The sequence below is a fragment of the Cynocephalus volans genome, chromosome 10 (assembly GCF_027409185.1).
Source record: "Cynocephalus volans isolate mCynVol1 chromosome 10, mCynVol1.pri, whole genome shotgun sequence".
Lineage (NCBI taxonomy): Eukaryota > Metazoa > Chordata > Mammalia > Dermoptera > Cynocephalidae > Cynocephalus > Cynocephalus volans.
The window spans coordinates 8,915,586-8,942,860 of NC_084469.1; the positions used below are offsets into that span (position 1 = coordinate 8,915,586).

General features: G+C 57.2%; 1 protein-coding gene across 28 annotated transcripts in view; it reads left to right on the forward strand.

Moving 5' to 3' along the window:
• The window catches only part of CACNA1G (calcium voltage-gated channel subunit alpha1 G), a 62,984-nt gene extending 38,144 nt beyond the window's left edge, over window positions 1–24,840 (forward strand). For 2 of the 28 annotated variants that reach the window (XM_063109776.1, XM_063109777.1), the window contains 20 exons: window positions 361–461; window positions 693–816; window positions 2,616–2,684; window positions 2,835–3,019; window positions 4,007–4,133; window positions 5,760–5,885; window positions 6,762–6,851; window positions 7,371–7,584; window positions 14,625–14,776; window positions 15,515–15,624; window positions 16,322–16,455; window positions 16,720–16,790; window positions 16,925–17,003; window positions 17,092–17,213; window positions 17,535–17,888; window positions 18,508–18,651; window positions 20,505–20,639; window positions 22,332–22,509; window positions 22,827–22,996; window positions 24,106–24,840. In XM_063109776.1, the coding sequence (XP_062965846.1) occupies window positions 361–461; window positions 693–816; window positions 2,616–2,684; window positions 2,835–3,019; window positions 4,007–4,133; window positions 5,760–5,885; window positions 6,762–6,851; window positions 7,371–7,584; window positions 14,625–14,776; window positions 15,515–15,624; window positions 16,322–16,455; window positions 16,720–16,790; window positions 16,925–17,003; window positions 17,092–17,213; window positions 17,535–17,888; window positions 18,508–18,651; window positions 20,505–20,639; window positions 22,332–22,509; window positions 22,827–22,996; window positions 24,106–24,840 (3,420 nt within the window). Of the gene's footprint in view, window positions 1–360; window positions 462–692; window positions 817–2,615; window positions 2,685–2,834; window positions 3,020–4,006; window positions 4,134–5,759; window positions 5,886–6,761; window positions 6,852–7,370; window positions 7,585–9,436; window positions 9,491–14,624; window positions 14,777–15,514; window positions 15,625–16,321; window positions 16,456–16,719; window positions 16,791–16,924; window positions 17,004–17,091; window positions 17,214–17,534; window positions 17,889–18,507; window positions 18,652–20,504; window positions 20,640–22,331; window positions 22,510–22,826; window positions 22,997–24,105 lie in introns of all 28 variants that reach the window. The other 26 variants (XM_063109779.1, XM_063109782.1, XM_063109804.1 and 23 more) reach the window with 20 other exon arrangements.
• Window positions 24,841–27,275: the final 2,435 nt, after the last annotated feature.

The following is a 27,275-nucleotide window of genomic DNA, read 5'->3' on the forward strand; positions in this document are numbered from 1 at the left end:
TGATGGGTACAACGTTTGATAATTGATGTAGCTTCCAGCGCAGTGGGGAGGGAAGGAGGGAGGGCAGGCAGGGGCTGGGCTGGAGGCCCGGAAAAGAGAGGAGAGGGACAGCCTTGGGAAGGAGACGGGGGCGGGGGAGGAGATGAGGAAGTGAGGGGTTTGGGGGGGCAGGGGCCAGTAAGGTTTAGAGGGAGGTGGGGAGGTGGTCTCAGGAGTAAAGGAAGAGAAGCAGGGCAGAAGGTTGGACCAGAGGTGGGAGAGGGCAGGCAAGGAGGGAGGGTCGTGGAGCTGCTGAGAAGGGTCAAGGGCGTGGGGAGCATGGAGGCCTGGTCCTGCTCACGTGGCGTGTTTGCTCCACAGAGCAAAGGGGAGCGGATCCGCGCGTGGGTCCAAGCCCGGCTCCCTGCCTGCTGCCGCGAGCGTGACTCTTGGTCTGCTTACATCTTTCCTCCTCAATCCAGGTAAGTAAGGGGGACTCTGACCTGCGCCCTCACCTCTCCTTCTCACAGCAACTTACCCCGCGATGCTCTCCAGGGATGTTAGAAGTAGTGCCCTGCGTGGAGTGTGAGTGAGGGGCCTGGGGGCAGGGTGGCCTCCGGCTGGGAGAGCCCTGGAGGGGCAGGGTCTGCTGCGATGCTTCTCACTGCTGCTGGCTCTGCCTCCCCCTCAGCCTTTGCCTTGTCCCGGAGCAGGTTCCGCCTCCTGTGTCACCGGATCATCACCCACAAGATGTTCGACCACGTTGTCCTTGTCATCATCTTCCTCAACTGTATCACCATTGCCATGGAGCGCCCCAAAATTGACCCCCACAGCGCTGTGAGTCAACAGTGCTGGTTGGTGGCAGGCCCCTCCTGGGGCAGCACCCGGGAGAGCAAAGGAGGGAAGGGGGCTGCACGGTTACTGACCTGCCCAGGGCTGCATGTGGCAGGGTGGCAGGGGAGTCAAGGTTCTCACTCAGGTCCCCTGAACTCCAGCCCTTGCTCCTCATCCCCCAACATGCCTCCTGCACCCTCTTCTGCCTCTGTTTCCCCTCCGTGATACACCAGCCCGGCTGGGTGCTCCATCACACCCCAGGCTGTTTACAGATGGCGTGTTCTCGTGAGCCAGAGGCTTGTGAGGCGTGTGTGAGTTGGTGGGGTGAGTGCTGGGTTGATGGGAATGTGAGACTGGTCCCCATGGGCTGGGCGGTCATGCTTCCCCTGCTTCCAGCCAAGGGTCCTGGTTTCATGGGTGACCTGCACGTTGGTGGGGGGACATCCCGCCCAGTCTGCCCCATGGGCAATGCAGAGCAGGACAGGGAAGATGCTCTTTGCTCCTCATGGTCCTGCCAGGCCACAAATGAGTAGGTTTTCAGGGGCCATAAGGGGTTGTTGGTCACTTCCGCTTGGCTGTGAACCTGTCAGTCCCTTTCAGGAGAGGAGAGGCCAGAGGCCTGCGTATCACTCACACTGCCCAGGGCCTGACCTCCTTGGGATAGGCCCAGCTGGTTCTGGGAGCTGTCCTTCCCCAGCCTGGCATCGTAGCCCCGCCCCCTGGCAGCACTTTGAGTCCCAGAAGGGTGGGTGGGGGTGGCTCTGCCTCCCCTCGTGACATTTCTCACCACTTGCTTGGAGGTGGCCAGAAGTCCTCCCGCGCCCCTCCTCGCCCCTCCCACACCATTGTTTAGATTTCAGTGCTGCTGGGGCTTCTGTTTCCCATTAGGGTGGGCTCCAGCCAGGCCTGGGTGGGGATGGAGGCAGCCTGAGGAAGGAGGGGCTGGCTTACAACTAGGTGGGCGAGGGGCATCAGCACAGGGGACCCCACGCCCAGGGCCTGCGCTGGGCAGAGCAGGGGTGCAGTTCGCACCCCCCGCGCTGGCCGTCTGCTGTCTGAGGCCCTGCACAGAGCTCTTTGTCACTGTCTCCACGTCTCTGTCCCCGTCATCTTTCCGCCCCACTCCTCCATCTCCCACTCTGTCATCGTGCCTGCTTCTCCCCTTCCCTTCACTCTGTTCCTCGCTCGTGCTCCTGCTGTGCTTGCTGCCCCTCTAGTGCTCTGCACCCTCTTTTGGCCACCTGGGATGGACTCAGTGCATAGACATCAGGGGACTGGGTCGCCTTCTCTCCAGCCCTGCCCCAGTGGTGCTGAGCATAGATAAGGCGCCTGGGGATGCACCATCTGAACACAGGCCCCAGCTTGCCCAACCACTCCATTTCTGGGGCTCATGGCAGGAAAGCAAGTGAGGAGAGTAGGATGTCAGGCAGGGGTCAGAGATCAAGTTAAGTCCTGCCCCAGTTTTCAGAAAGGAGTCAGGGAATAGGACCTGGGATATGGGACTCAGACAATAGCACTGTTGTGGGGATCATTTTTCCCTTCTGGCCACCTGGGTGGGGGAGGTTCTGTTCAGGAGCAGGGGTAAGACTGTCCGCAGAGTGGCAAGTGAGCCAGGGGCCTGGCACTTGGCTGTGTGTGTGAGAGAGAAAGGTGGGGGGGTTGTGTGTGATGTTGGAGAGGGTGGGGGTCACTTTTCGGCATCAGATGTGAGCAGTTTTTGGCTTCTGTATGCAGAGCAGACCTGGCCCATGGAAGCGTTGGAGGGGGCTCCTGGTGGGCAGCACCTGCCTCTTCTCTTGCAGGAAAGAATCTTCCTGACCCTCTCCAATTACATCTTCACTGCAGTGTTTCTGGCTGAGATGACAGTGAAGGTGATGGGGAGTCAGCATGACTTGGGCCCTCTGGTTCCTGATGGGGGTGGGGACAGTGGCATTTGCTGAGGGCGAGAGTGTTGGCTGCAGTGGAGGACAGGGCTGGGGGCTGTGGGGGCGGGGTGGCTGGTGACACAGGGTGGTCCCTAGGTGGTGGCACTGGGCTGGTGCTTCGGGGAGCAGGCGTACCTGCGCAGCAGCTGGAACGTGCTGGACGGGCTGCTGGTGCTCATCTCTGTCATCGACATCCTGGTGTCCATGGTCTCCGACAGTGGCACCAAGATCCTGGGCATGCTGCGGGTGCTGCGGCTGCTGCGGACCCTGCGCCCACTCAGGTGACCCCTCCCCAGCAGTGCTTCCTCCACAGAGACCCCTCCAACCACTGGCACCACCACAGTGGAACAAAAGCCCTCACGTGCCCACCTCCTATCTGTGACCTCCACCGTGGTCCTGTCCCCCACCTCAGACACTGCTCAGTGAAGCTGTGGCCCTAGTGATTTCCCTCCAGCATGCACACCACTCTCACTTCATTTCCTCCTCCTCTCCGACACAACGCGCTCCGCAGGGCCACTTGGTGCATGTGCCATGCCGTGACTGAGGCCCTGCGGGGGGCACAGTACAAGGGGCCACAAGGAGGGCCCACATAGCCTTCAGCTGAAGCTCCCCCTCGAGTGGTCCCCTCGGGGTGACACTCAGCCCCTCTCCGTGAGATGACAGACCACTTGCTGGCTTTCCCCCCCCCTCACACTCTGTCAGGGACCATTCACTAGGTAACATTTCTCCTGGCAGGGGATCTGCCTCTCAGGAAGCCCTCTGCAGTCAGGCGATTACCACCCCCAACTCAGAATTTTTGTGGGGATAAGAATGATACTGACTTAATAGTGCCACCTCCCTGGCTGTGACAATCCATCTCTCACGGCCCCTTCCCCTCCCTGCCTGGCCCCTGCATGTTTATCTCCCTGTCTCCCGCAACACACTGCAGCCCCGGGGAACACCTCCCTTGAGTTGACTCCTCCCCACACCCAGCCCAATTAGGTAATACATTTGACATCCTGGAAGTGGAGGTGGAGATGGGGGTGGGAGTAGGGGTATCTGCAACCTGTTTTGAGAGATTACAGATGGTGGTCCTGATGGCAAGGGTCCCATGAAAAGAGGACTGTGCTCTACACAGTGAAATCAGAAAGCTGAGCTCTTCGCCCCATCAGAGCCCCAAATGGAACCAGAGAGCCAAGGTTGGGGGTGGGGGCAGGGACCCAGCAGGATTAGAGACAAGGGAGCGTCTGAGCTGGGGGACTCCTCTGATCCCCCACGTCCCTCCCCAGGGTAATCAGCCGGGCACAGGGGCTGAAGCTGGTGGTGGAGACACTGATGTCTTCGCTGAAGCCCATCGGCAACATTGTGGTCATCTGTTGTGCCTTCTTCATCATTTTTGGCATCCTGGGGGTGCAGGTATGTGGGAGTGTGGGGGCCAGCTGTTGGTGAAAGCCTGTAAGGTGCCTCTTCTCTTGGCCCCTGCACTCTGAGGCTCAAGTTTCATTCCAGCAAGGAATAAACAGGGACACTTCCCTCCAGGCTCTGGGCCTCAGGCCCCTTTGCCTCCTGGGCATTTTGCAGAAAACTGGGAGCCTACAGGAGGGCCCCAAAGGGGATCTGGGCCTCAGGAGATTTCAGGCCCATGGTATCTGGAGGCTGCTCTTCCTGCCACCCTAACGCACTCCCGGAGCGCAGACGCTGGCCCACGGTCTACTCCGGGATCTCCTCCCTTCCTTCCCTGCTTGAGCAGGCCTGGGGATCCAGGGCCCAGACAGCTGGGCCAGGTTAGTGGCGTGCTGGCAGGCAGGCGGGTGCAGACCCCAGACAAGGCAGGAAGTGGGGGCTATTGGGAAACTTGGCCTCCAGCCCAGGGAGGAAACTTGGCTTCGGAGGAGAAAGAGCCAGAGCTGCCTACAGGATTCAGCAGACACCTCGGGGGGCCGGGGAGCCTCTCCACCCCAGTCTTCCAGTGCCCCTGGCTCCAGCTATTTCAGCTGCTGGGTAGACAGCTGGCTGTCGGGGCAGCGTGGACGCCCATGGGTGGCTACCACACTCCCCTTCCCCCTCCTTCTTTCTTTGCCTTCCTGGGATGTCTACTCTGTCCTGGGGAGGGGGCTGTTCCCTGGTTTCCTAGAAATTCTCTAGCCCTGGGGACCTGGCAGGGGTGCATTTGCCAGAGCTGGGTGGTGCCTCTCTGCACGCCACCTCCCCCCGCCCCCCACCTCGAGTGCCCTTCTCCTTCCCCCGCTTCCCAGCTCCCTGGGTTAGTGGAGTGAACCACTGTTGAGCCTGGTCCTGGGGCTCTTCTGGTGGATTGAGGCCTGTCCCGAGCGGCTTGCTCAGGCCCGTGGTCCTCTCTTCCCTCAGATTCCTTTTCCACCAACAGTCATAACCTGGTCTATACTGGAATGAGGGTGCGCTTTACAGTCAGATAGACTTGGGTTTGAGCCCCTTTTCTACTACCTACTGGTTATGCAACTTTAGGGGGTGAATTAACTCCTCCGAGTCTTAGTTCTGTTTGTCTGTAGAGTGGGGTTGAGAACCACCCCCCCACCCCCCCACCACAGCTGCTGTGAGAATGAAATGCCTGGTTCAGTGGATCTCAAACCTCGGTGGGCATCAGAATCACCACCTGGGCAGCTTATTAAACCATCACTGGGCCCTATCCCAGAGTATCTGATTCAGTAGGTGTGGGGTGGGCCTGGGCACGTACATTTCTAACATGTTCATAGAGGATGCTGATGGGACCCCTATGTGGAGCACCACTGGCCTAGCCCTTGGTAGAGATGAATGACTGTCCCCTCCTTCCATCCTCTCCAGAACCCCCCATTACCTTTCCTCCTCCTCTAGGGAAAGGAAGGGGGTGCCTGCAGGGGAGGTTCCTGTCTTGGCTGACCCCAGAGCTGAGCACCCCACCCTCACGCAGGGAGTGCCTAGAGCTCTCAGGCCCAGGGCTGGGGTGGGGGCTAAGGGGACAGGGAGTTCTCGTCTTCCTGTGGTCACAGCTTACTTCTCTCTGTCTCTGGGAACGTGTGTGTCCAGCTCTTCAAAGGGAAGTTCTTTGTGTGCCAGGGCGAGGACACCAGGAACATCACCAACAAGTCTGACTGTGCCGAGGCCAGTTACCGGTGGGTCCGGCACAAGTACAACTTTGACAATCTCGGCCAGGTGAGCTCCAGGCTCCAAGGTGGGGTGGTGGAGGCAGGAGTCTGGAGGGGACAAAAATCCATGCTCAGTGATACATGCTGAGTTGATTGGAGGAGGGCGGCCATGGAGAGATAGGCCCCTCACACCCTCTGCAGTCTCTCCACCAGCCTGTCAGAAAGCTCAGCCCATCCTGCAGCACCCCAACAAGTGAGCCCACAGGGGTCATTAACCCTCCTAAAAGATGAAGAATGGAGGCTCAGAGAGTGTAAGGGACTTGCCCAGGGCCACACAGCTGCATGGCAGGGCAGAAAGCACAGATGAGGTTGGGGGAAGGCACCTGCAAGTGAATCCTGGGACCACCACTGTCAGCTCAGTGACCTCGGGCAACTGACCTAGCAGGGCCTCAGTTTCATCAGCTGGTGAATGGGGTCATAACACTATCTCCTTGGAGGTGGTAGCAAGGACGCAGTGAGATGATGTGTTTATTTGCTTAGCACGGTACAGGGTGCAGGCACATTGTCAAGATGATTCCTTTTCTCACCCCACATTTGCAGAAACAGAAATGTAGAAAATGAAGTGGTTCATTCAGTTTTGCTGGTCTGTTGCCCAGACCCACCCTGGTTTTAGTTTCTGGATTTCCGGGGCTTTGGGGTCCCTTTCCCTACCTGGCTGAGGTTAGAAGATATGATCATCTCTCACGGCTCCTCTGGCTTCAGACCAGCCATGGAGCCCCAGGACAGGAGCTCTCCCAGGGCCTAGAGTATGACTCTAGCCTGACCTCTCAAGGACTGGGGTACCCGAGCTGCTGCCAGGAGGCACACTGGGGCAAGTAGTGGGTGGTTCAGCCACAGATGCTAGAGTTCAAATGGCCCCTCCTCCTCCTCCCCCTCCCTCCAGGCCCTGATGTCCCTGTTCGTGCTGGCCTCCAAGGACGGCTGGGTGGATATCATGTATGATGGGCTGGATGCTGTGGGCGTGGACCAGCAGGTAGGACTGAGGTGGGCAGGTCACTCAGCCTGGGCTGACTCCAGGACAGAAAGAGCACTAGACAGAAAGAAAAATGCCATCAGGGGCATCACATCTTACAGCAGAGTCTGTAACTGGTGGTCTGTGGGCCAAACCTGGGCATGTTTTATTGGCCTGCAACGTGTTTAAAATTTTTTGAATTAGTGGGGAACATTTAAAAATTGGTGAATTTCACATGAAAATTCAGATTTGGGTCTACTCAGGAAAAGTCCAAAGGTCTGGGAACACTGGGCCTGCATTCCCTCAGGGCAGGAGTTGGCTGGAACAAAGAAGCAGCTCTTGGATGGAGAATATACTGTCTTCTTTGCCACAGTCCCCACCCCTCCCTCCTGCCTCACATCAAAACCACACCATTCACTGACATCACCTGTCAGGGCCCTGTAGCCGTTCGAGTCTGTAGGAACCCAGGCTGTGGGGCAGCACCTGAGACAGTCTGCCCTTGGGCTGATATCTTTATCTGTCCTTCTTGCTCCCCACCAGCCCATCATGAACCACAACCCCTGGATGCTGCTGTACTTCATCTCGTTCCTGCTCATTGTGGCCTTCTTTGTCCTGAACATGTTTGTGGGCGTGGTGGTGGAGAACTTCCACAAGTGTCGGCAGCACCAGGAGGAGGAGGAGGCCCGACGGCGGGAGGAGAAGCGTCTACGGAGACTGGAGAAAAAGAGAAGGAGTAAGGAGAAGCAGATGGCTGGTCGGTAGTCTTTCCACATCTCTCTCGGTCGTGCTTGACCTTGGCCTTGCGACTGCAGGGGGCTGGGGGCTGGGGCCGGGGGCAGGGAGAAGATGCTCCCACCCCCCTCCCCACCTCCTTTCCCCCAACAGCATGTCTGCCTTCCAAGCCCGCATGAAGCAGACCAGTTCAGCCCTGTGGGGGAGAGGGAGCTGCCCCCACCCTGGGGGGCTCCCTGGGTCCCAGCATCATGCTTCCCAGATGGTGCCAGGTGGGAGTTGACACATGGCCTCTCCCAGCCCAACTCCCAGAGGAGCCTCATGGGATGAGAACCAGATGCTATGCTGCCCTGTGCCGGAGTCTGGTGACCCCGGGATGGGCCCAGGTGCCATTCTTCTTGATCCTGTTGCATCTTGACCCTATGCCCATACAGTGTCTATAGCTGCTGAGCAGAGTCTTGGCAGACCCTGCAGTGGACAACAGTGTAAGCAAGAACCCCAGAACCACCCTGCCTCCCTATCTGCAGCAAAACTACCTGTCTTCCTGATCATCATTTTTTTTTTTTTTTTTTTTTTTTTTTGCCAAACTGAAAAAAACCTCTCCCCCTGGCTCAGGGAAGGTCCAAGGTCACAGGAACTCTGAACTCATGACTCTCTGGCCTTGGACCCTTCAGCCCCTCGCCTGTGCTCTGCAGCATCTCTTGGCATTGGGTGGGTGAGGCCCCTATCCACCCCTCCTTATGCTCTTAGCTGTGGGTGGAACGAGACTAAGTGAAAAGACACAGAGTCCAGGAGGGCTGCAAGAGACGTGGCAGGCGCGAGGCTCCTTTGTTTTCATGTCTGCAGGTGTGTCTGCACCTGCCTTGCTGTCTTCAGGGCTCCTACCTGTCTGTACTCCACAACCTCCGTGCCTCTCTCTCTCCGTCACGGCCCACTTCTCTCTAAACGTCTTTGTGTGTGGGTTTCTTTAAGCCTTTGTGTGTCTGTCTGTGTGTCTGTCTCTGTTTGGTCTGTGGGTTTCCCTTCCTCTCTCCACCCTTTCACAAACTGTCTTCCTTCTGCTGATAAGATGCGTGCGGCGTTCTGAGTTTTCTCTTTGGTGTGTTGAAATGTGAGTACCACCAAATGAGGTGGGGGCTGCAGTGCCCCAGCCTCCCCTCTGCCCTCGGCTCCATCTCCTGCTGCCTGTGAGGGGCACCTGGACGAGGGAGGAGAATGTGGGAGTTGCAATTGAGGGTGGGGATAGGACGGGGACAGTGCTCCCTGTGAGAGGTGGGGGCTGCTCTAGGAGGCTGTGGAGACACTGGCCTCTGGGCAGCAATGGGACACCAGCCTCCCAAGGCCTCCTGCCCAGCTCCAGGGTAGGGGTCTGGTCTTGGCATCCCTATGGAAATCTGAAGCTGCGCAGGTGCACTGTCCCCAGCAGCCACTCTCCTGCCCCCCCACCTTTTACCCCATGCCCTCCTTGCAGTCAGCTGCCTCAGCAGGGCATCTGCAGATGGAATTCTTTTGGCAAGAGGCACTGTGGCCCTTGCCTGACCAGCTGGCTCCCCTTCTGGGGTCTGTAGCTGTCTCAGGTGCAGCTGAGGCTATGGCCCGGGGTAGGAGTGGACATCTGTTCCGATGACAGGCTGCCTGCCCCTCCTGTTGCCTCCCTGCCCCTGTGACTTCAATGAGCTGGCTGAATCATATGTCTTCCTCAAGTGCCCTGTACCCCCAGTTCAGGGCTGGACATTCAGAACTAGCCACCATGCTTGGTGCACTCCATTCATAGGCACAGTGAGGGTCAGAGGCGAGGGGGAGCAGGCTGCTGAGGGGCCCTGCCCAGCACACCTGGTCCACCCAGTGACCAATGTCGTGTTTCGTTCTTTTAGATCTAATGCTGGACGATGTAATTGCTTCCGGCAGCTCAGCCAGCGCTGCGTCAGGTACTGCGTCTGGGGTGTGGGTTAATGCGTGTGGGGACGTGCTCTTTGCTCCCTCCCCATAGGTCATTGATTCTATCCTCTTGGGGTAAAGGGGTGAGGGTCTCTCCTGAGGCCCCCAAGAGGGCAGGGGCTGAAGCACTGGGCTCTGCGTCACCCACAGGCCTGTGCTAGGCGGGATGGGAGGGACGGGCCTGATACCCCCCACTCCAGCACATCTGGAGGACCCACCTTCTCTGCAAAGGCTTCTGAGGCCCAAGCTCCCAGCTTCTGCTACCTCTTCCCAGTCCTGCATCTCCTCCCTGTAGCTCGCCGTTCGATTATTAGAGCTGCAAATCTCTCCCATCTCCTTTTGTCTGAAGGGGAGACTTTGATCCAGGGGAGCAGGATGAGAGGAGCAGATAGGGGAAGAATTTGTTTTAAAAATGTAACGATGAATAATTGAACAGACTCATTAATAGTCAAATAATCATGGTGGCCACATCATCACTACAAACAGCAGGAATTGGGGATCAAAGGCCTGAGTTAGCCATGAGCTTCTCCCAAAAAAGCCAAAGGTTTGGGAGTGAGTTGGGTCCTTAACTACGGGAGCTGTGTCTCTGGGAAGGCCCTCCTGGTCCTGCCTGCCCTCCCCTGGTCCCTTGGTCCCCTCCTCCCCCCGCACACCAGCCCCAGATGGAGTTCGGAGGCTGAGAGTCTGTGACAGGCAGTGAGGCCTGGTTATGCCTCTGACGTTCCCAGTTGGTGGTTCCCAAACTGTTCATCCCTAAGGTCTCCCCTTATGATCTCCTCCAACAGAGCCCACATTTTACAAAACTGTCTCTGAAGTTAAGAGCACTTCAGTAATGACTTTGTTTCACCATTTTTGCTAATCAAAGGCACATTTAATTGTTAATCAGAGCTTCTGAGCTGCAGAAGTTCATTGAAGCATTGAATGGTGGCAAAGAAAGGCCATTTTGCCTTTAAATTAGTCATGAGGTCTACACAGGTAAATGTGTGATTTCTTTTAAGCTTTTAGAAATATTGAAAAGAATGTAAGGACCCCATGTAGCTGCCTTCTCAGGCTGCAGAGGGCTTGGGACTTTAGTCTGGGAACCACTGGCTGTTCCCCATTCCCCCAGAAACCAGAATCGGACAGATGCTGCCCTGCAGGTATTGAGCTGCCTGATCTAAGGGGGCTCAGGGACCTACCTAATGGGGAACCCCTGAGCTCTATTTGGTGGATCATCCCTGTGGCCCTTGGTGGGTGGATGTCTCCTGTCGCCGTGGTGCTCATCTACGGTGCTTGGCATTGAGAGACCATCTTTCTGCGGGATAAGGGGTCTCCATATGGTTTGTGTCTGGATTGCCAGGGTCCCCACGTCTCTGTATCAGGCTGTCTTGAAAATTCTGGAAGGGTTAGGGAATGAGGGGAGGGCAGGAGGAAGTGGCCTTCAGCTTTTCTCTTATGGGTCCACCTGGTCTGTAGACTGACGTGTGCACATGTTCACACACACCCCAAAACACCACCCTAGCCCAGGGCTGGCCCACAGCAGCTTCTCCATCAAGAGAGTTGTCCCAAGAATCAACATATGCAGACTCTCATGGCCCCAAGACATGACATACCCACTCGATGCTGAGCATTCTGGTCACTCGCACACTGCACCCCCATTCTAGGGGCATTCTGCCATGCTCCTGTGACACAAGCAGGTGTGTACACTGATGACCTTCCCTGGCTGTTAATGAGGACTCTGAGACCCTGAACAGGGGCTCTGTTCATCCCGTATTCCTCTTCCCAGAACCTGGAGTTCTGCATGGTCTATACCAGAGCTTTTCAAACTGCATCATACATAAGAATCACCTGGAGGGCATGAACACAGATGCCTGGGCCCCACCCCAGAAGTTCTCCTAGAGTGATCTGGGTTAGGACCTGAGCATTTACATTTCTAGTCAGCCCCCAGGTGCTAATGGTGCTGATGCCCTGGTCTACCCACCAGGGTGATGGGGACAAAGTCAACCCCGCTCGTCTGGGGCTGCTGAGAATCAAACACACACATCACACCTCCCTGCTAGTACCACTCCCCCCTGGTGCTGCTCCCAGCAGGACGGGGACAGCCAGACCCCAGGAAAAGGCAGAAGGGAAGAGTCTTTGATGATCAGGGGGACGGTCCTGACCAGACACTTGGGTTCAGCTCAGCTTCCCAGGCGGAGGGAGGGGCTGGGGCGGCTGGGTGACCAGGCCAGCCCCAAGTAAGTTCTCGGCCTCCAGCCTCAGCTCCACTTTCCTCAGCTACCTGCAGCATCTACCTCCACTCATCCTCTCTCCTTCTGCCAGGCCGGGGCCCAGTGATCAGGCCTGGCCATGACAGCTGAAGGTGTGGTCTCTGCCGTGGGGGCCTGTGTCCCTGGGAGCAACCCCTGCCTTCAGCCTTCTCACTGCCCTGGCTGTGCCTCGGGCTCTCACCGACCCCTACTAACTCACTGTGCCTGTTGCTGTCACTCACAACCTCATAGCCCCTTCCTGCACCACTCCTCTGCCACTGCCCATGCCTCTGGGGAGCCTGGGCAGTCCTAGGAGTACCCTTCTCCCAACTGTCCGACTCTGCTATTTTCTCTGCCTAAGGTAGCGCATACTGGTGGGCGGCAGGGAGATGGGGCCGTGGCTGCCCACATGCCAGTGACCATGGTCAAGGCCCCTCCAGCTGTGGCCAGAGCTCTCAGAGCAGCAAGTCAGGCCAAGGCTCCTCCCAGGGGATTGCTATTTCTCCAAACCCAGGTGCTTGCCTGACGAATCGAGGTCCAAGGAGCAGCAAATAGGGGTGGCGTCATCCCGATCCCAACCATGAGGGCCTTTGGGCAGAACACCCGAGGGCGTCTTCTGTGCCAAAGTCTCAAGGCTTGTGTCCAAATGCACCTGGCGGCTGGCGAGAGACCTCGCAGCTAGAAGTTCGGTCCTACTGGGTCATGCCTCAGTGTGCTGAACGGCTTGCTTTTTGCTGGGCCCCATTCTCTCCCTCTGTAAAACAAAGGCTTTGTCTGAGGAGATGCGATCAGATGGACCTGGCACTCATTGGACCTGTGCTCTAATGGAGGGTTTTCAGCAGCCTCAGCACCTGCTGGTCTAGAGTAGGGATCAGGAGGGGCATTTGTACAGACCTCAGGGGCCTGGGACCTGTCACTATGAGCAGATACCCTGCCTCAGTCATCCTGCCCCCACCTTCCCTCTGGGCTGCTTGGAGGAGGGTCCCTGACTGAATCCAAGCCCACCCACCCCTTGCTCTCCTAGAGCAAGGCCAAAAGGCAGCATTGGTGGTAGCAGTGGCTCCATTTGGCCTGGGGCTGCATCCAGAGTCGGGCTGGGGTGACAAGGGAGAGGGGGGACTCTCTCTTCCAGCCTCTCCTCTACATTGTCTCAGCTAATAATGGGGCTAATGAGGAGCTGCTTTTTCTAACTTAATTGTATTCAAACATTTTAGTTAATTCTCCATTCATATTTTAGCATAATGGGATCGGGTGCTCGGCATTTATGGAGATTAATGCAGAGAAAGAGTTCCGGCTACTAAGGCAACGCAGGGCGATTAGCGCCCTCTGGTTCTTGTGGTACTGATGGAAGGAAGAAAGAGGCCCGGCTCTCCTGGGCACCCTCCACATGGCCGTGTGGATGACCTGTGGCCTCACCTCGTCCCCTGCCCCAGGCCTCTCCACCCCCACACCCCTGGGGGTCAGGAGGGCTGCCTGAGCAAACAAAGTCGCAGTTGGCCGGCCCATCTCTGAAAACAAAAAGATGGCCTTGTGCACCCCTAAGGTGTGCCAGAACTTGGGGACCCCCTGCCCCTTGGTTATCCACACCTCAAGGCCAATGCTGGAGAGTGGCTGGGTGGGCCTGGAGCATGGCAGCCTATGAGGCTAGACATGCAGCTCCTGGGCGCTCTTCTTCCTTTGGCCCTTGGTGGGAGTGCTGCCTCAGTTTACCTCTCTGTTAAATGGTCCTCTGCATGGGAAAGGACAGTTAGATCTGAGCTGGCCTGGGTCTAAAGCTTCCTGCCAGCCCTGGGCCAGGCACCCCCCGGCACAGGCCTCAGAGGCTGCAGCCCTTGCTAGCTGGCTTCCACCCAAGACCTTCTGAGAGGGCGAAGGGCTGTCTGGGACCTGCGGCTGCCCCTAGCCTCCCCGTGAGGAGCCTCTTCTGTCTCTGTGGCTGCCTGGGAGACCAAGCTGTTGATCCCCTCCAGATAACTTGTGTCTCCAACTTGGCCTGCCCTTCCTCAGCACCTGGAGGAGACGCCCCCTGCAATCTCCTGCCCCCAGATCTATTCTGTCTGCTTAGCAGGCCAACCTTCTGGCACTATAATTTTTATAACTAAGTGGTTGACTAATTAGAAGAGAAATATTATGCCTCTGACAGATCTCAGACAGTGCTTCTAGCCCAGCCTGCAGTCTAATGCTGCCCAAACACAGAGGAGCAGGCTGGGCATTGCCTCATTAGAAACCGGGTGAGTCCATCAGGTGGAGCCCTCCTCCCAGCTTGAGTATGGGATGGAGCAGAGCCCTGAGGCCTCCCCTCTGCCCTCCCCCAGAGGAGGGAGCAGGAGGCCCAGGCCCTGCCCCCTGGAGGCCCTGTGGGTGGGTGAGTGCAGCCAGCCAAGAAGATGTCTGATTTCCAATCTCCGGTTTTATCTCCAAATCCCAGCTCTGTATAATCTCCTCTGCTCCCCTCGAGGGGCTGAGCTTGGTGAAGGAGCAAGAGCCTTCACCTCTCCATTGATGGAGCTTTCTCTGAGCCCAATATGACCGGTTATTTTTCATCTTATTGATCTGGCCCTGCTGCAGAACACTGCGTTGAGGGCGCTATGAGGGGCTGGCAGATTTGGGGGGGCTGCCTTGGAGAGGGGGCTCACCTGGTGGCTAATGGAGGTTGGGAGCTCTGCATGTCCTGCCCTGTCCTGCCCCCAACTGCATCCAGTAGAACAGATGCTTGAAGGGGGACACTCTGAGAGAGCTGCCCCCTTCATATCAGTGTGGGGAGGGAGAGGAGGCGGACGACACTGGAATGTTTCAGCTCTGGCGTTAGAGGCTGGTGGCTGTGAGGGACCGTGGGTGGAGGGGTGCAGGGGGCAGGGGCCTGATGCTCGCTCTGCTCTCCTCCCTGCCCCACCAGAAGCCCAGTGTAAACCCTACTACTCGGACTACTCCCGCTTCCGGCTCCTTGTCCACCACTTGTGCACCAGCCACTACCTGGATCTCTTCATCACAGGTGTCATTGGGCTGAACGTGGTCACCATGGCCATGGAGCACTACCAGCAGCCCCAGGTAGGAGTAAGTGACCGGCCATCTGGCCCCCACTTCCAGCTAGGGGACCCCTGAGTGAAGCTAACACAGCCTGAGCCAGGTCAGCTCTGTGCCAGGCAAGTTCTGGCCATGCTACATGGGTTCCTCTTGTACCTCTTGCAGTGATCCGTGGAGGTGGGTATCATCTTTGTTTTATAGATGAGGACACTGAGGCTCAGAGAGGTTAGTTGACTTGACCAAAGTCACACAGCTAGGAAATGGAGGGCCTGGTTTCTTTACCCAGCAAATATTTATTGAGTGCCTACTAGGTGCTGGGCTCTGCACCTTGGAGGGCAAAGAAGGCAGACTGGTACCTGCACCTTTGGGAGTTTAGATTCTAGTGGACATCCAGCTCCAAAGCTCACCTTTGATCTTTCCACTTCTCCAATCAGCCTTTCTTGGTGCCCTCCAGCTCTCCATTTCCCCATCTGTACAATGAGGAGGTTGAATTGGTAATGCACAAGACCCCTTCCAGTCCTAGCATTCTGTGCCTTCCAGCACGTTCTCATTTGGTCTCCTTACCAAGGTTTGAATCATTCATGTGAATGAGGACCCTGTTCCATTCTGGGGCCAATGATCAGCCATTATAGTGGGAATGGGGGAGACAGGTCCCCTTAGACTCACCTTGTCTCCCAGATGTGGGAGCTATGATGGAGGGGGTGAGGTAGGCATCAGCCCTGGGCCTTAGGAGACCCTGAATCTTGCCCCTATCCCTGCCAGATCCTGGATGAGGCTCTGAAGATCTGCAACTACATCTTTACTGTCATCTTCGTCTTGGAGTCAGTTTTCAAACTTGTGGCCTTTGGCTTCCGCCGGTTCTTCCAGGACAGGTAACAGGAGAGGGGTATGGGAGTGTTGGCGGAGGAGGAGGTGGGGTGGTCTCTTGGGCAAATAGGAGGCTCTAGTGCTGAAGACCTTCCTAATTCCCCACCCCAGGGCTGATGGGGGATGGTGAGCATCCAGGGCCTGGGAGATGGGAGGGAGTGGAGGGAATTTGACAAGACAGGGCTCAAGGGACAGTAGCAGTTAGAAGTCAGTGTGCCCTAGCCTGGGGCTTAAGAGCCCAGAGCCTGGAGCCAGACTGCCTGGACTGGATTCAAATCCTGGTTCCACCACTGGTAGCTGGTGGCCTTGGGTAAGTGATGTAACCTCTCTGTGCCTCAGTTTCCTCATCTGTAAAATGGGAAATAATAATATAATAATAGCATCCACATCAGAGTTGTGAGATTATGAGTTCCTATTTATAAAGCCCTTAAAACAGCATTTGGCACATGGTAAACACCATATCAGTGCTAAATAAAAAGGCAAATGAACAAAAATGAGAAGCAGAGACCCTCGAGCTAAAGTCCTAACCCTACCAGTGCCATGCACTGGCCATGTGCCTTAGGTAAGCCTTGCCTCTTTCATGCAGGATGGGGAGGCTGGACCAGCTGACCTCTGCCTCCTTTCCAGCCTCTCTGTGCCACAACTGCCCCTCCCCCACAATGCCCCTTCCCCACTCAGGGAGCTGTGTCCTGGGCTTTCCAGGTGGAACCAGCTGGACCTGGCCATCGTGCTGCTATCCATCATGGGCATCACGCTGGAAGAGATTGAAGTCAACGCCTCGCTGCCCATCAACCCCACCATCATCCGCATCATGAGAGTGCTGCGCATTGCCCGAGGTTGGTGCCCGCCTGCCTGCCCACACACCTGTCCTCCCAGGGTGACCAGCCCAGGGGGAGATAGCTAAGGTCAGCTTAATGGCTGGCCAGGACTGGGTGGCTGTGGGTTCTCATAGGTCCTTCCCCCAGCGGGGCTGAGGGTGGGGCTGCAGCCTGGCTGGCCAAGGCTGGCCATCCCACTAGCCCCAGCCCTGGCCCTGGCCCTGCCAGCTGTGTGGCCAGGGACCCAGAGGGGCCAGCTCACGACATTGTCCTGTTCTGCAGTGCTGAAGCTGCTGAAGATGGCTGTGGGCATGCGGGCGCTGCTGGACACGGTGATGCAGGCCCTGCCCCAGGTAGCTGGAAGGAGGGGGAAGGAAGGAGGGGTCCTCTCGGGGAGTGAGAGGTACTAGCCAAAGGGGCAGGAGGCTCAGGGAAGCTGACTGGGAGGTCCAGCAGCACCTTTTCCATTTCCTTTCCTCTTTTCCAGGTGGGGAACCTGGGACTTCTCTTCATGTTGTTGTTTTTCATCTTTGCAGCTCTGGGTGTGGAGCTCTTTGGAGACCTGGGTGAGTTAGGGTAGGGGAGGGTGGAGGTGCCAGGGCTGAAGACTGAGGGGCTCCTGGACTAACAGGGGCCTCTCTTCCTTCTCTCCAGAGTGTGACGAGACACACCCCTGCGAGGGCCTGGGCCGGCATGCCACCTTTCGAAACTTTGGCATGGCCTTCCTCACCCTTTTCCGAGTCTCCACCGGTGACAACTGGAATGGCATTATGAAGGTGAGGCCTGGCTCAGGCACCAGGGAGGGAGGCAGCCCCACTTCTTGAGCCAGGCTTCCTTGGGAAGACAAAGTGGCCATGAATAAAAGCATGTGACCCTCTTTCCCCCATGCCAGAAAACTCTGGAACTCCCTCCCTCCAGGACATGCTCTGACACACTTCCCCAGGCAGCCTCTGATGCTCTCCTGCCCCCAGGACACTGTAACTCCCTCCTCCTCCCCTCCCTTCTCCTTCAATGCTCTGTGACACCAGTGACCCGATTTTCCAAGACAACTCAGTCCCTGCCCTCCCGGCCTCACCCCTCTATTCCGCCTCCCCCAGGACACCCTCCGGGACTGTGACCAGGAGTCCACCTGCTACAACACGGTCATCTCGCCCATCTACTTCGTGTCCTTTGTGCTGACAGCGCAGTTCGTGCTGGTCAACGTGGTGATCGCTGTGCTCATGAAGCACCTGGAGGAGAGTAACAAGGAGGCCAAGGAGGAGGCCGAGCTGGAGGCCGAGCTGGAGCTGGAGATGAAGACGCTCAGCCCGCAGCCCCACTCGCCGCTGGGCAGCCCCTTCCTCTGGCCTGGGGTTGAGGGCCCCGATAGCCCCGACAGCCCCAAGCCTCGGGCCCTGCACACCGGGGCCCAGGCCAGAGCAGCTTCCCGCTTCTCCCTCCAGCACCCCACGGTGAGCAAACCCCCGCCACTGCCGCGGATGGGATGGGGAGGAGAAGGGTGGGAGGGTGGCCGGCAGCCCAGCAGACCCGAGGTCCTCCTGCTCCTCCTACCTGGGTGCTGACGGGGCAGCCACCTGCCCCTCCCAGGCAGGGCTGCCCACACTCACTCCTCGGCTACCCGGCCGGTGCACATGCCAGCCTATCCTGGCCCTGCTCCTCCAGCCTGGTCTGGCCTCCCCTTCCTGGCTCTCAGGTTCAAGGCTAAGTTTTCTGTTTCCTTCCTGTTTCTTTCTTACCCTTGCCCAACTGCCAAACCTCTTTCCTACCCACGCTTCAACCTGCCTATTCCCTTCCCTCTCTCCACCCTTCCCACTCTCCCTCTTCCTCTTTCCCTGTGGGCTCTGCTCACCTTCCATCTCCCATCTCTCCTTCCTCCTTCCACAACTTCCTTCCCCCTCTTCTCTGCCTCCTTGTTGCTGTGCGTGTGTGTGTGTGTGCGTGTGCACATGTGTGCGTGTCGTGTGGGTCTCTCTCCTCTGTCTCCCTCTGTGTCTCCTGTCAATCCCGTCACTGCTCCTCTGACCCTGCTTCCCTGACTCTCCGGCTCACCTATGGGCTGGTCCTCCCCAGGACAGACAGCTGTTTGACACCATATCCCTGCTGATCCAGGGCTCCCTGGAGGGGGAGCTGAAGCTGATGGACGAGCTGGCAGGCCCAGGGGGCCAGCCCTCTGCCTTCCTTTCAGCCCTCAGCCCGGGCGGCTCCGACCCACAGGTTACTGTGCCCCCGTGCTGTGCCCCCTCCCCTGACCGCGCCGGGCTGTGACATGCTGTGCCATGCTTCTGGGGAGGCTGGGGGTGTTTCCTGTCCACGGGGTGTCTATAGAAAGAGCAGCCTCAGGGCCTCAGTGGAGTGTGGGGCCTTGCAGGAGACAGTCCGGGGTTCTTCTAGGCTGAGATCAACCTCCAGATCAAAGTTGGAAGGTAGGGATGCTGAGATTGCTCTTCCAAAGGAGAAGGATGGGTGAAGGAGGGTCTTTGAGAGGGAATTTGCAAGAAAGAATCCCCTTAGAGAAGAGAAGAAGGGGATGGGGCAAAAGATGAACTGGCAGTGAGAACTTAAGGGGTGGAGGAGGCGAGGTGCCAGATCCAAGAAAGAAGAGTTTCCAGGGGTAGTACAGGTGGCCAGGGAGCCCACTGGGGGGTGTGTCTTTAGCCACAGTCTATTTCTTCTCCGTGTCCAGCATCCAACCCTCCGGTCCTCTGTTTGGTGGCTTTTTAAGGTGTGGAGCCCACTGGACATGATGAGAGCCAGTGGTTTCTGTCCTGAGGGGGATGGAAGTCTCCAGCTGGGAGTGGATTCTGGGGCTGTGGTGTGAGATGGGACTTGACTTCCTCCCCAAGCCTAGCCTCTTCCCATAGTGCCACGTGTGTTTTCACCAGTCCCATCCAATCCCAGATCTTCTGCTTTCTGGGGTCCTCCTGCCCTCCTCTCCTCCCCTTGTCCCCTCCTCTTGGCAGAGGTCCCACCATCTCTCCCCCTAGGTTGGGGCTGCAGATCTGGAGTGGAGGCAAGAAGGCAGGTGTCAGCTGCAGATGGAAAACCTAGTCCTCTGCAGGCCCTGTTGGGTGGAGGGACAGGCAGGCAGGTTCCTAGGAAGAATTTAGCTTGATCCAAAGAAATGGACAGTCATCCTCGTGTGGGAAGGGATCTTGACTCTTGTTGGGATTCAGTCTCAGAACTGGGAATGATCAAGTCTGAGATCAGTGGGAAAGCGAGTCCCTTCCCAAGGCCTCCCCATCCTGAAAAATGCTCAAGAGGAAATGTGGTGGGAGAGAAGAGGCAGCCATGAGAAGCTGATCAGGGCAGCCCACTCCTCTGGGAGCATCTTCCCAGCATCTTATAGGCACTGAAGACCCCCCTGCAGATCCCAGGTGAGCCAGCCAGATGGTGTGGCGGTCCACCTGAGTGCACCGACTCCAGGCTGGCAGGAGGCGAGCACCTCCCAGAACCCAAGTTGGAGAGGGTGGCGGGCTGCTGGCAGGCGGAGGAGGGCCCGCGAGGGGAGAAGCCAGAATGGGGGCAGGCCAAGTCCTGCCAGGCTTTTGGATGCAGAGAGAATAGGCAGAAAACAGACGTCAGACTGGCGGCATTGTCCCCAACACCCCCCATGCCGCTCTGTCTGCTGCGAAGAGAGACAGCTTTGCTAGCCTTTTTTCTTCCTTTTTTTTTTTTTTTTTTTTTTTGTTATCATCTTTATGAGAGTCGAAAGGCCTCCTCCTCCCTGCTTCCTCCCGGGGTGGTGGTGGTATGGGAGGGGGCTGCTCGGGTTCCTGGGGTATCTTTTGAATGTGTTTCTGCGTCTCCTCTCCTTGCTTTGCCAGTGTTTGCTCTGGCTCTTTGGCGCCTGCCGCGGCCTCTCTGATCAGAGCAGGGGGTTGAAGTGGGTGAGGGGAGGTGCTGTCAGTTCATCTGGGAGAGGGGTGGAGAGAGAGAAGCGATGCCTTTTTCCCCCGTGCTTTGTGAAAAGAGGGACGTGGGGGCTGAGAGTGCGTGTGTGCGCGTGCACACGCACGGGTGTGCGCTGTCCTGGTTTCTCACGCCTGATCATCTCTCTCCCTGTCTAGATCCCTCTAGCTGAGATGGAGGCTCTGTCTCTGACGTCAGAGATTGTGTCTGAACTGTCCTGCTCTCTAGCTCTGACGGATGACTCTTTGCCTGATGACACTCACACACTCTTACTTAGTACCCCGGAGAGCAATGTACATACACACAGCCCCTCACTGCTCCCCTGGCCACCCCCAGGGCTGGGCTGGCTGCAGGGCTCCAGACTGGCCCACGGAGGGCCCGGCCGCCTCCTCTCTCTTTGCCACCAGGCCCCACCCAGAGGCATCCACCCCAGGCTTTGCTGGCATGAAGTCTTCCAGGTCCCCCAGTGGGGACAAAGAAATCAGATAAGATTAAATTGGGGCCTTGCCCCAAAGGATGTAGGGGCAGCAGTTGTGAAAGGCCTAAGCCAGACACCCAGGAGTGACACAGCCCAGAATGGAGGTGGCATCAGAGTCAGTCTCTGTGTGTGGAGCCCTGTGTGAGCCAGCCCTCCCCTCCCTGCACCCCTCCTTTCCACCTCTCCCCCACATGAGACCTCCACCACCACGTAGTGGGTGAGAGCCACATCTCTGCTGCCACCACCATGCCCTTCCTCACCTGGGGGGCTGTTCCTGTCTCCTCTGTCACTGTCCCCGTGTGTCCCTGCGTCCTTGCCAAACCCAGTAGGGGAGCTTCTTTATGTTCTGACAACTTCTTCACCCTTTCTCAGCTTCCTGTCCCCTTCTGACCATGAGCAGCCCCCTCCTCCTGGTCTGTCCCCTCTGGTGGTCAGAGCAGGGCCTTGATTGACCACAGGCTGGGGGGTCTCTAGGGGTCTTGGGTGGCTGGAAGAAGTGGAGTCTGGGACCGAGAGGGGAAGCAAAGGATCCAGACCATCCTCCAGCACAGCGATCCTCAGGCCTGCTGGGGCTATTTAACTGGCTGGGCCCACATCGGGACAGGAATCCTACAGCCCCCCTGAGAACTAGGAGTGGACAGTTTAGGGGGAGGGGTCAGAAGGGTAGTGGAGAAATCCCTTGGGGGCAAACCTTGGCTCCCTCCAGCCGGGGCCCAATGCTGAATACCACCTTTCTTTGGAACAGATGCAAAAAACCCACCCCCACCCCCAGCCTGTCCACTAGGGCAGAGCTGAGTGCACAGTACCCAGGCCTTGCCCCCACCTCCAATAGCCCACCAGAATCATTGTGTTGTTAAAGTGGGGGTGGGGGAGCTGGCAGTGTCATCCCCCTCGTGTTCATCTGTCATTCAACCCACATGAACCCAGCCCGGGCCCCATGCGGAGTAATAAGAATTGGATCAACAGCCTAGTCCCGGCTGCCCAGTCCCCTGCTCACTGGGAGGGCACTGTCCCCTCCCTACTCCCCCAACATCTCCAGCACAGGGTTGGGGGGTGCTGCTGTTAGATTTTAATCCTCTCCTGTGCTGCTCTAGGTCAGGGCCCCAGGCCCATCCCCTGTGGACACCAGCGGGGCTACCTCCAGAGCCTCTAAGTGAGGCCTTTAGAATAAGTTTGTGAGGCACCCACAGGCTGGGGGCTGGGGGCTGCTCTCCCCTCTCTGGATACCTCCTCACCCGCTCCATCATCCCATGGGGAGGCTGGGGGGGATGCAATGTACATAGTTGGAGTGCAGGGCCTCCTCCCAGCCCCTCCTCCCTCTGTGTGTGGGGCTCATCCATGTGTCTGCCCCTTCTCCTGACCACGCTCATGCCCATCACCACCTTGTCCTGGGAGGGAATGGGGTCGAGGGTGGCAGGGAGGCTTGTTTCTATTGTCTAGCTCTGCCTCAGTTACCAAACTCAGATGCCCCCTCTTTCTCCCACCTCCTCCTCTGTTCTTTTTGCAGATGGAGCCCCACTCTGGGGAGGTGCCCAACAAGCTGGGACCAGACTTGCTGACTGTGTGGAAGTCTGGGGTCAGCCGAACTCACTCCCTGCCCAATGACAGCTACATGTGCCGGCATGGGAGCACTGCCGAGGAGTCCCTGGGACACAGGGGCTGGGGGATCCCCAAAGCTCAATCAGGTACCAGGGCTGAGGCAGGCTGGCTTGGCTCACACGGGGAGATGCCAGCCTTGCCTAAGCCAGTCCTGACCTGGGTGGAGGGGACAGAGGCAGCAAAAGATGTCTCTCCTACCCCCGGGGAGCCCCCAGCCCGAAGGGGAATGCCCAGCCCCTGCCTGAGGGAGCCCTGGCCTGAGGGGAGTGGCTTTCAACCCAGGATGGTGAGGGTGGAGGCCCTGATAGGGGAGAGGAAGGAGGGCTCAGGTGGGCCGGCACCTGTCAACCCTGCAGCTCTTCTCTCTCTTCCTCCACGCTCCCTGCTCCCTTCCCTACCACAGGCTCCGTCTTGTCCATTCACTCCCAGCCAGCAGACACCAGCTACATCCTGCAGCTTCCCAAAGATGTACCCCATCTGCTCCATCCCCACAGCACCCCCACCAGGGGCACCATCCCGAAACTGCCCCCACCAGGCCGCTCCCCTTTGGCTCAGAGGCCACTCAGGCGTCAGGTGAGCAGGTGTAGAGAGGTGAGCGTGGGCTGGGGGGCTGGACTCTTTTGCCGGGAATTCTAGGCTATTGGTGATGACCAGGGTTGACACTTTCATTCTTCCAGCAAACATTTATTGTGTGCCAATGATGTGCCAGACTCAGTTCTAGGTACCAGGGACAGAACACTGGGCAAGGCAGAAGTGGTCTGTGGCTTTTTGAGGTTTGCATCCTCTCCCTTATTTCACTGAGGAGGCCTGGGGACCAGAGGGGGATGTTGGTTGCCCAGGGCCACACATATCAAGTTGGAGGTAGAACCCAAGTCTCTGTACTCCTCCCCCAGTCCCCACCCACCCAAAGCTGCCCCCCTGTTCTCTGTATTTTGGACCACGCTGAGGGGCATGAGGCAGGTTTTAAATGTCTTCACTTTTGGCCACTTTCTGGAGCCCACATTCCAAGGGCACAGAACAGAGGCTCTGCCCGACCTGTGACAAGGCTACAGTCCATGCCCCATGTGTGCTCACATGTATAAGCATGGACACGTGAGAATCTGCTTGTTCCCATGCACATGGAGGAGCAGGCACAGTCCTCATCCATCATGTAGCCTCTGTGTGCCAGGCACTGGGGACACGGCCCCTGCCCTCTGGAGTTCATAGTCTAATAGCATAGACATACACGCCATCAGATCATTGCAGCAACAGATCCCAGACACTAGATGGTCATGTGTGTGGTGCAGCAGGGAGCAAAGAGGAGGAAGGGTGCTTGCCAATTGGGGAGGGTATTCAAGGCCAAAGGCGTAGCCTATGCAAAGGCTGGGAAGTGTGAAAAAGGAAGTTGGGGAGCAGAGCTGTCCCTGGTGCTTTCCTATATTCCAGGGATCAGGGGCTTCAGGCTGGGGAGAAACCAGGGCATGGGGGAGAGAAGACCGGACTTGGGGTGTGGGGGGAGGCATGGTGGACCATAGAGGTCAGTCTGCACATGGCCCCCATCTCCCATTAAGAGCAGCTACCGATATCCCTGCTTAGGGTGGTCCTGCAACTGCACAGGGGTAAGGGAGATCCAGCTTAACAGGAGGGGCAATCCATGTTGGAGAAGAAGCCCCTGGACTGAGCACTCCCTCCACCCCTTACAGGCAGCAATAAGGACTGATTCCTTGGATGTTCAGGGCCTGGGCAGCCAGGAAGACCTGCTGCTGGAGGTGAGCGGGCCCTCCCCACCTCTGGCCCGGGCCTCGTCCTTTTGGGGCCGGTCGAGCATCCAGGTGCAGCAGCATCCCCGCAGCCAGAGCAAGATCTTGAAGCACATACCCCTGCCAGCCCCTTGCCTGGGCCCGGAACCCAACCAGGGCAAGGACCCTCCAGAGACCAGAAGCAGCTTAGAGCTGGACACGGAGCTGAGCTGGATTTCAGGAGACCTCCTGCCCACGGGCAGCCATGCAGAGCCCCCGTCCCCACGGGACCTGAAGAAGTGCTACAGTGTGGAGGCCCAGAGCTGCCGGCGGCGGGCTGCATCCTGGCTGGATGAACAGAGGAGACACTCCATTGCTGTCAGCTGCCTGGACAGCGGCTCCCAACCCCGCCTGGACCCAGGCTCCTCCAGCCTCGGGGGCCAGACTCTTGGGGGGCCTGGGAGCCGGCCCAAGAAAAAACTCAGCCCTCCCAGTATCTCAATAGACCCTCCCGAGAGCCAGGGCCCTCGGCCCCTACCCAGCCCTGGCGTCTGCCTCCGGAGGAGGGCTCCGTCCAGTGACTCCAAGGATCCCTCGGCCTCTGGCCCCCCTGACAGCATGGCTGCCTCGCCCCTCCCAAAGAAAGACGTGCTGAGTCTCTCTGGTTTATCCTCTGACCCAGCAGACCTGGACCCCTGAGTCCTGCCCCATATTCCCACTCACCTTTCTCCACTGGGTGCCAAATCCTAGCTCCTCCTCCTGGGCTCTATTCCTGAAAAAAGTTCCATATACATCCCAAGGAGGCACTCCTCCCCGCCTCAGTGGCTCTGGGTACCTGCAAGCAGAACTTCCAAAGAGAGTTGACAGCAGCAGCCCTGGCAACTCCAGACAGACAGAGAGGCCCACTGCAGCTGAGGTTCCCGACACCAGGAGCTGTTGGGAGAAAGCAATACGTTTGTGCAGAATCTCTATGTATATTCTATTTTATTAAATTAATTGAATCTAGTATATGCGGGATGTACGACATTTTGTGACTGAAGACACTTGTTTCCTTCTACTTTTATGTGTCTCAGAATATTTTTGAGGCGAAGGCGTCTGCCTCTTGGCTATTTTAACCTAAAATAACCAGTCTAGTTATATTCCCTCTTCTTGCAAAGCACAAGCTGGGACCGCGAGTGCATTACAGCCCTGACGGTGGCCCACCTTCAGCGGAGAGCGAGGACCATTTTGGAAACTGTAATGTAACTTATTTTCTCCTTTAACCTCGTCATCATTTTCTGTAGGGAAAAAAAAAAAGAGAAAAAGAAAAAAATGAGATTTTACAAATGAAATGGAACCTTTTTATATATACATATATACATATCTATATCTATATATAAAATAAAGTAATTTTCCTAAAGAAAAAGTTAATCACGGTCCAGAGTAAAAGCAAAGTGGATAGAGTTAGGCATGTCCAGATGGCACTGGAGAGAGATTCCTGGAGATAGGGAGTGGGTGGTGGGGGGGGAAGTGTCGGGGCTGCCTCTGTGTATGTGGGTATGCATGTGAGCATGTGTGTGAGTGTGAGAGAGTGTGTGTGTGTGTGTGTGTGTGTGTGTCTGAAAGAGAACCCAAACTCCTGCCTCTGGAGAGCTGCAATCTCTAGCTTCCCCTTGCAGAGGCCAGCAAGAGAGGAGAAGCCCCTGTGCCTGGTGGAAGGCCTGGGAAGCAGGGTCTACTCCCAATTCCATCAAAGCTTTATCGCTTCCTCTTAGCTAGGCAGCTCAGTGAATGTAATTCCAGATTAACTCTTATTTCTGCTGACAGCTATCAGCTGCACATTGAAAGCTGGAAATTGGCATAATGAAGCTGTTTTGGTTAATGGGGCCGACTGAGGCTGGGGGAGGCTGCCTCAGCTGCTGCAGATTTGGATCTGTGGCTTGGTGGGGGAGGGGGGCAAGCACTTCTGGGTTTTCCTTCCCAAGGCTTTGGCCAGGGATTAGCCTTGCTTCTGGCCCAGTGGGTGACCTGAGCAGCCTGGGCTTCAGCCTCCTAGATTAGGGGGCCCAGCTGACTGGCACTGAGGCACTACCCTAGTGGGGTCTCACCCGCACACCTGTCAGCAATGGAATTAAGCTTTGTAAATGGAGTGATCGGCTCTCTCCCGAGGCTCAGGGAGCCAGGGCCATGTGTCCAGATGCAACCTCCTGGTAGAGTTGGTAGGGTCAGCAGCGGTCAGGCTGCTGAGTGGGGAGCTGGTCCCCTGGGGGGTGACGAACGAGCACTATCAAGGTGTTTACATGGTCTGCTGCTCCCTGCACAGTGGGAAACAGCAGAGGAGGGAGGGGGGGAAGGTAGCCACAGCGAGAGGAAGGGAGAGCAGCATGGCCCAGAGCCACTCTCCGGTGCTACCACAGGCAATATTCTCTTGCCTGAAACCCTGGTGCCAAGAGGCTTTGACCACAGGCTCAACCAGCCTGTTGCCTGCCAGCCACCCCCAAACATCTGCCCCAACCCCATTCCCTTGAACATTCCTACACCCTCACCCTCCGGGGCCTTTGACCCAGGTTTTGGTTTGATTCTTGAAACCTCAAGGGCAGCCCTCACTCAGCCCCCATCTGAACCCACAGCTGGGAGCTGGGGGTGCCAGGCTGCTGGGAGGGTGGCCGTGCAGGCATTGTCCAGCCCTGTGTTTTCTAAGCTGGTGAAAGCTTTTCTAATTGCTCTTTTGGACAGAAACGATACTACTCTTTGAAACAAACACCTGCTTTTATCCTTTTAGGGTGTGCATTAATGCCAAATTCTTTTTCCTCTGGCCTCCTTGGGTGGGGAAAGGGGGAGTTTGTAGGAGCTGCCTTTCTTTCTTTCTTTCTTTTTTTTTTTTTTTAAAGCAAAGCTGTACAAAATTCCTAGAATTTTGTCACCTGGATTTGCAGATTAAGCTTTTATATTTTTGTAGAATTCTGTAGCTGTCTATTCCCTGATGAGGGTGGGAGATTTGGGGACGGGGATCTGGGATCTTTTTTTCTTCTTGTGGTTGGAGGATTCTGAGTCAAGGTGAAGCCAGAGAGCTGGACTGCCACCCCCTTCCCTCCATCCCAACCCCTCCTCCCCCCAGGACACTTATTATCCATCCCTGCCTCTATGGATAGCAC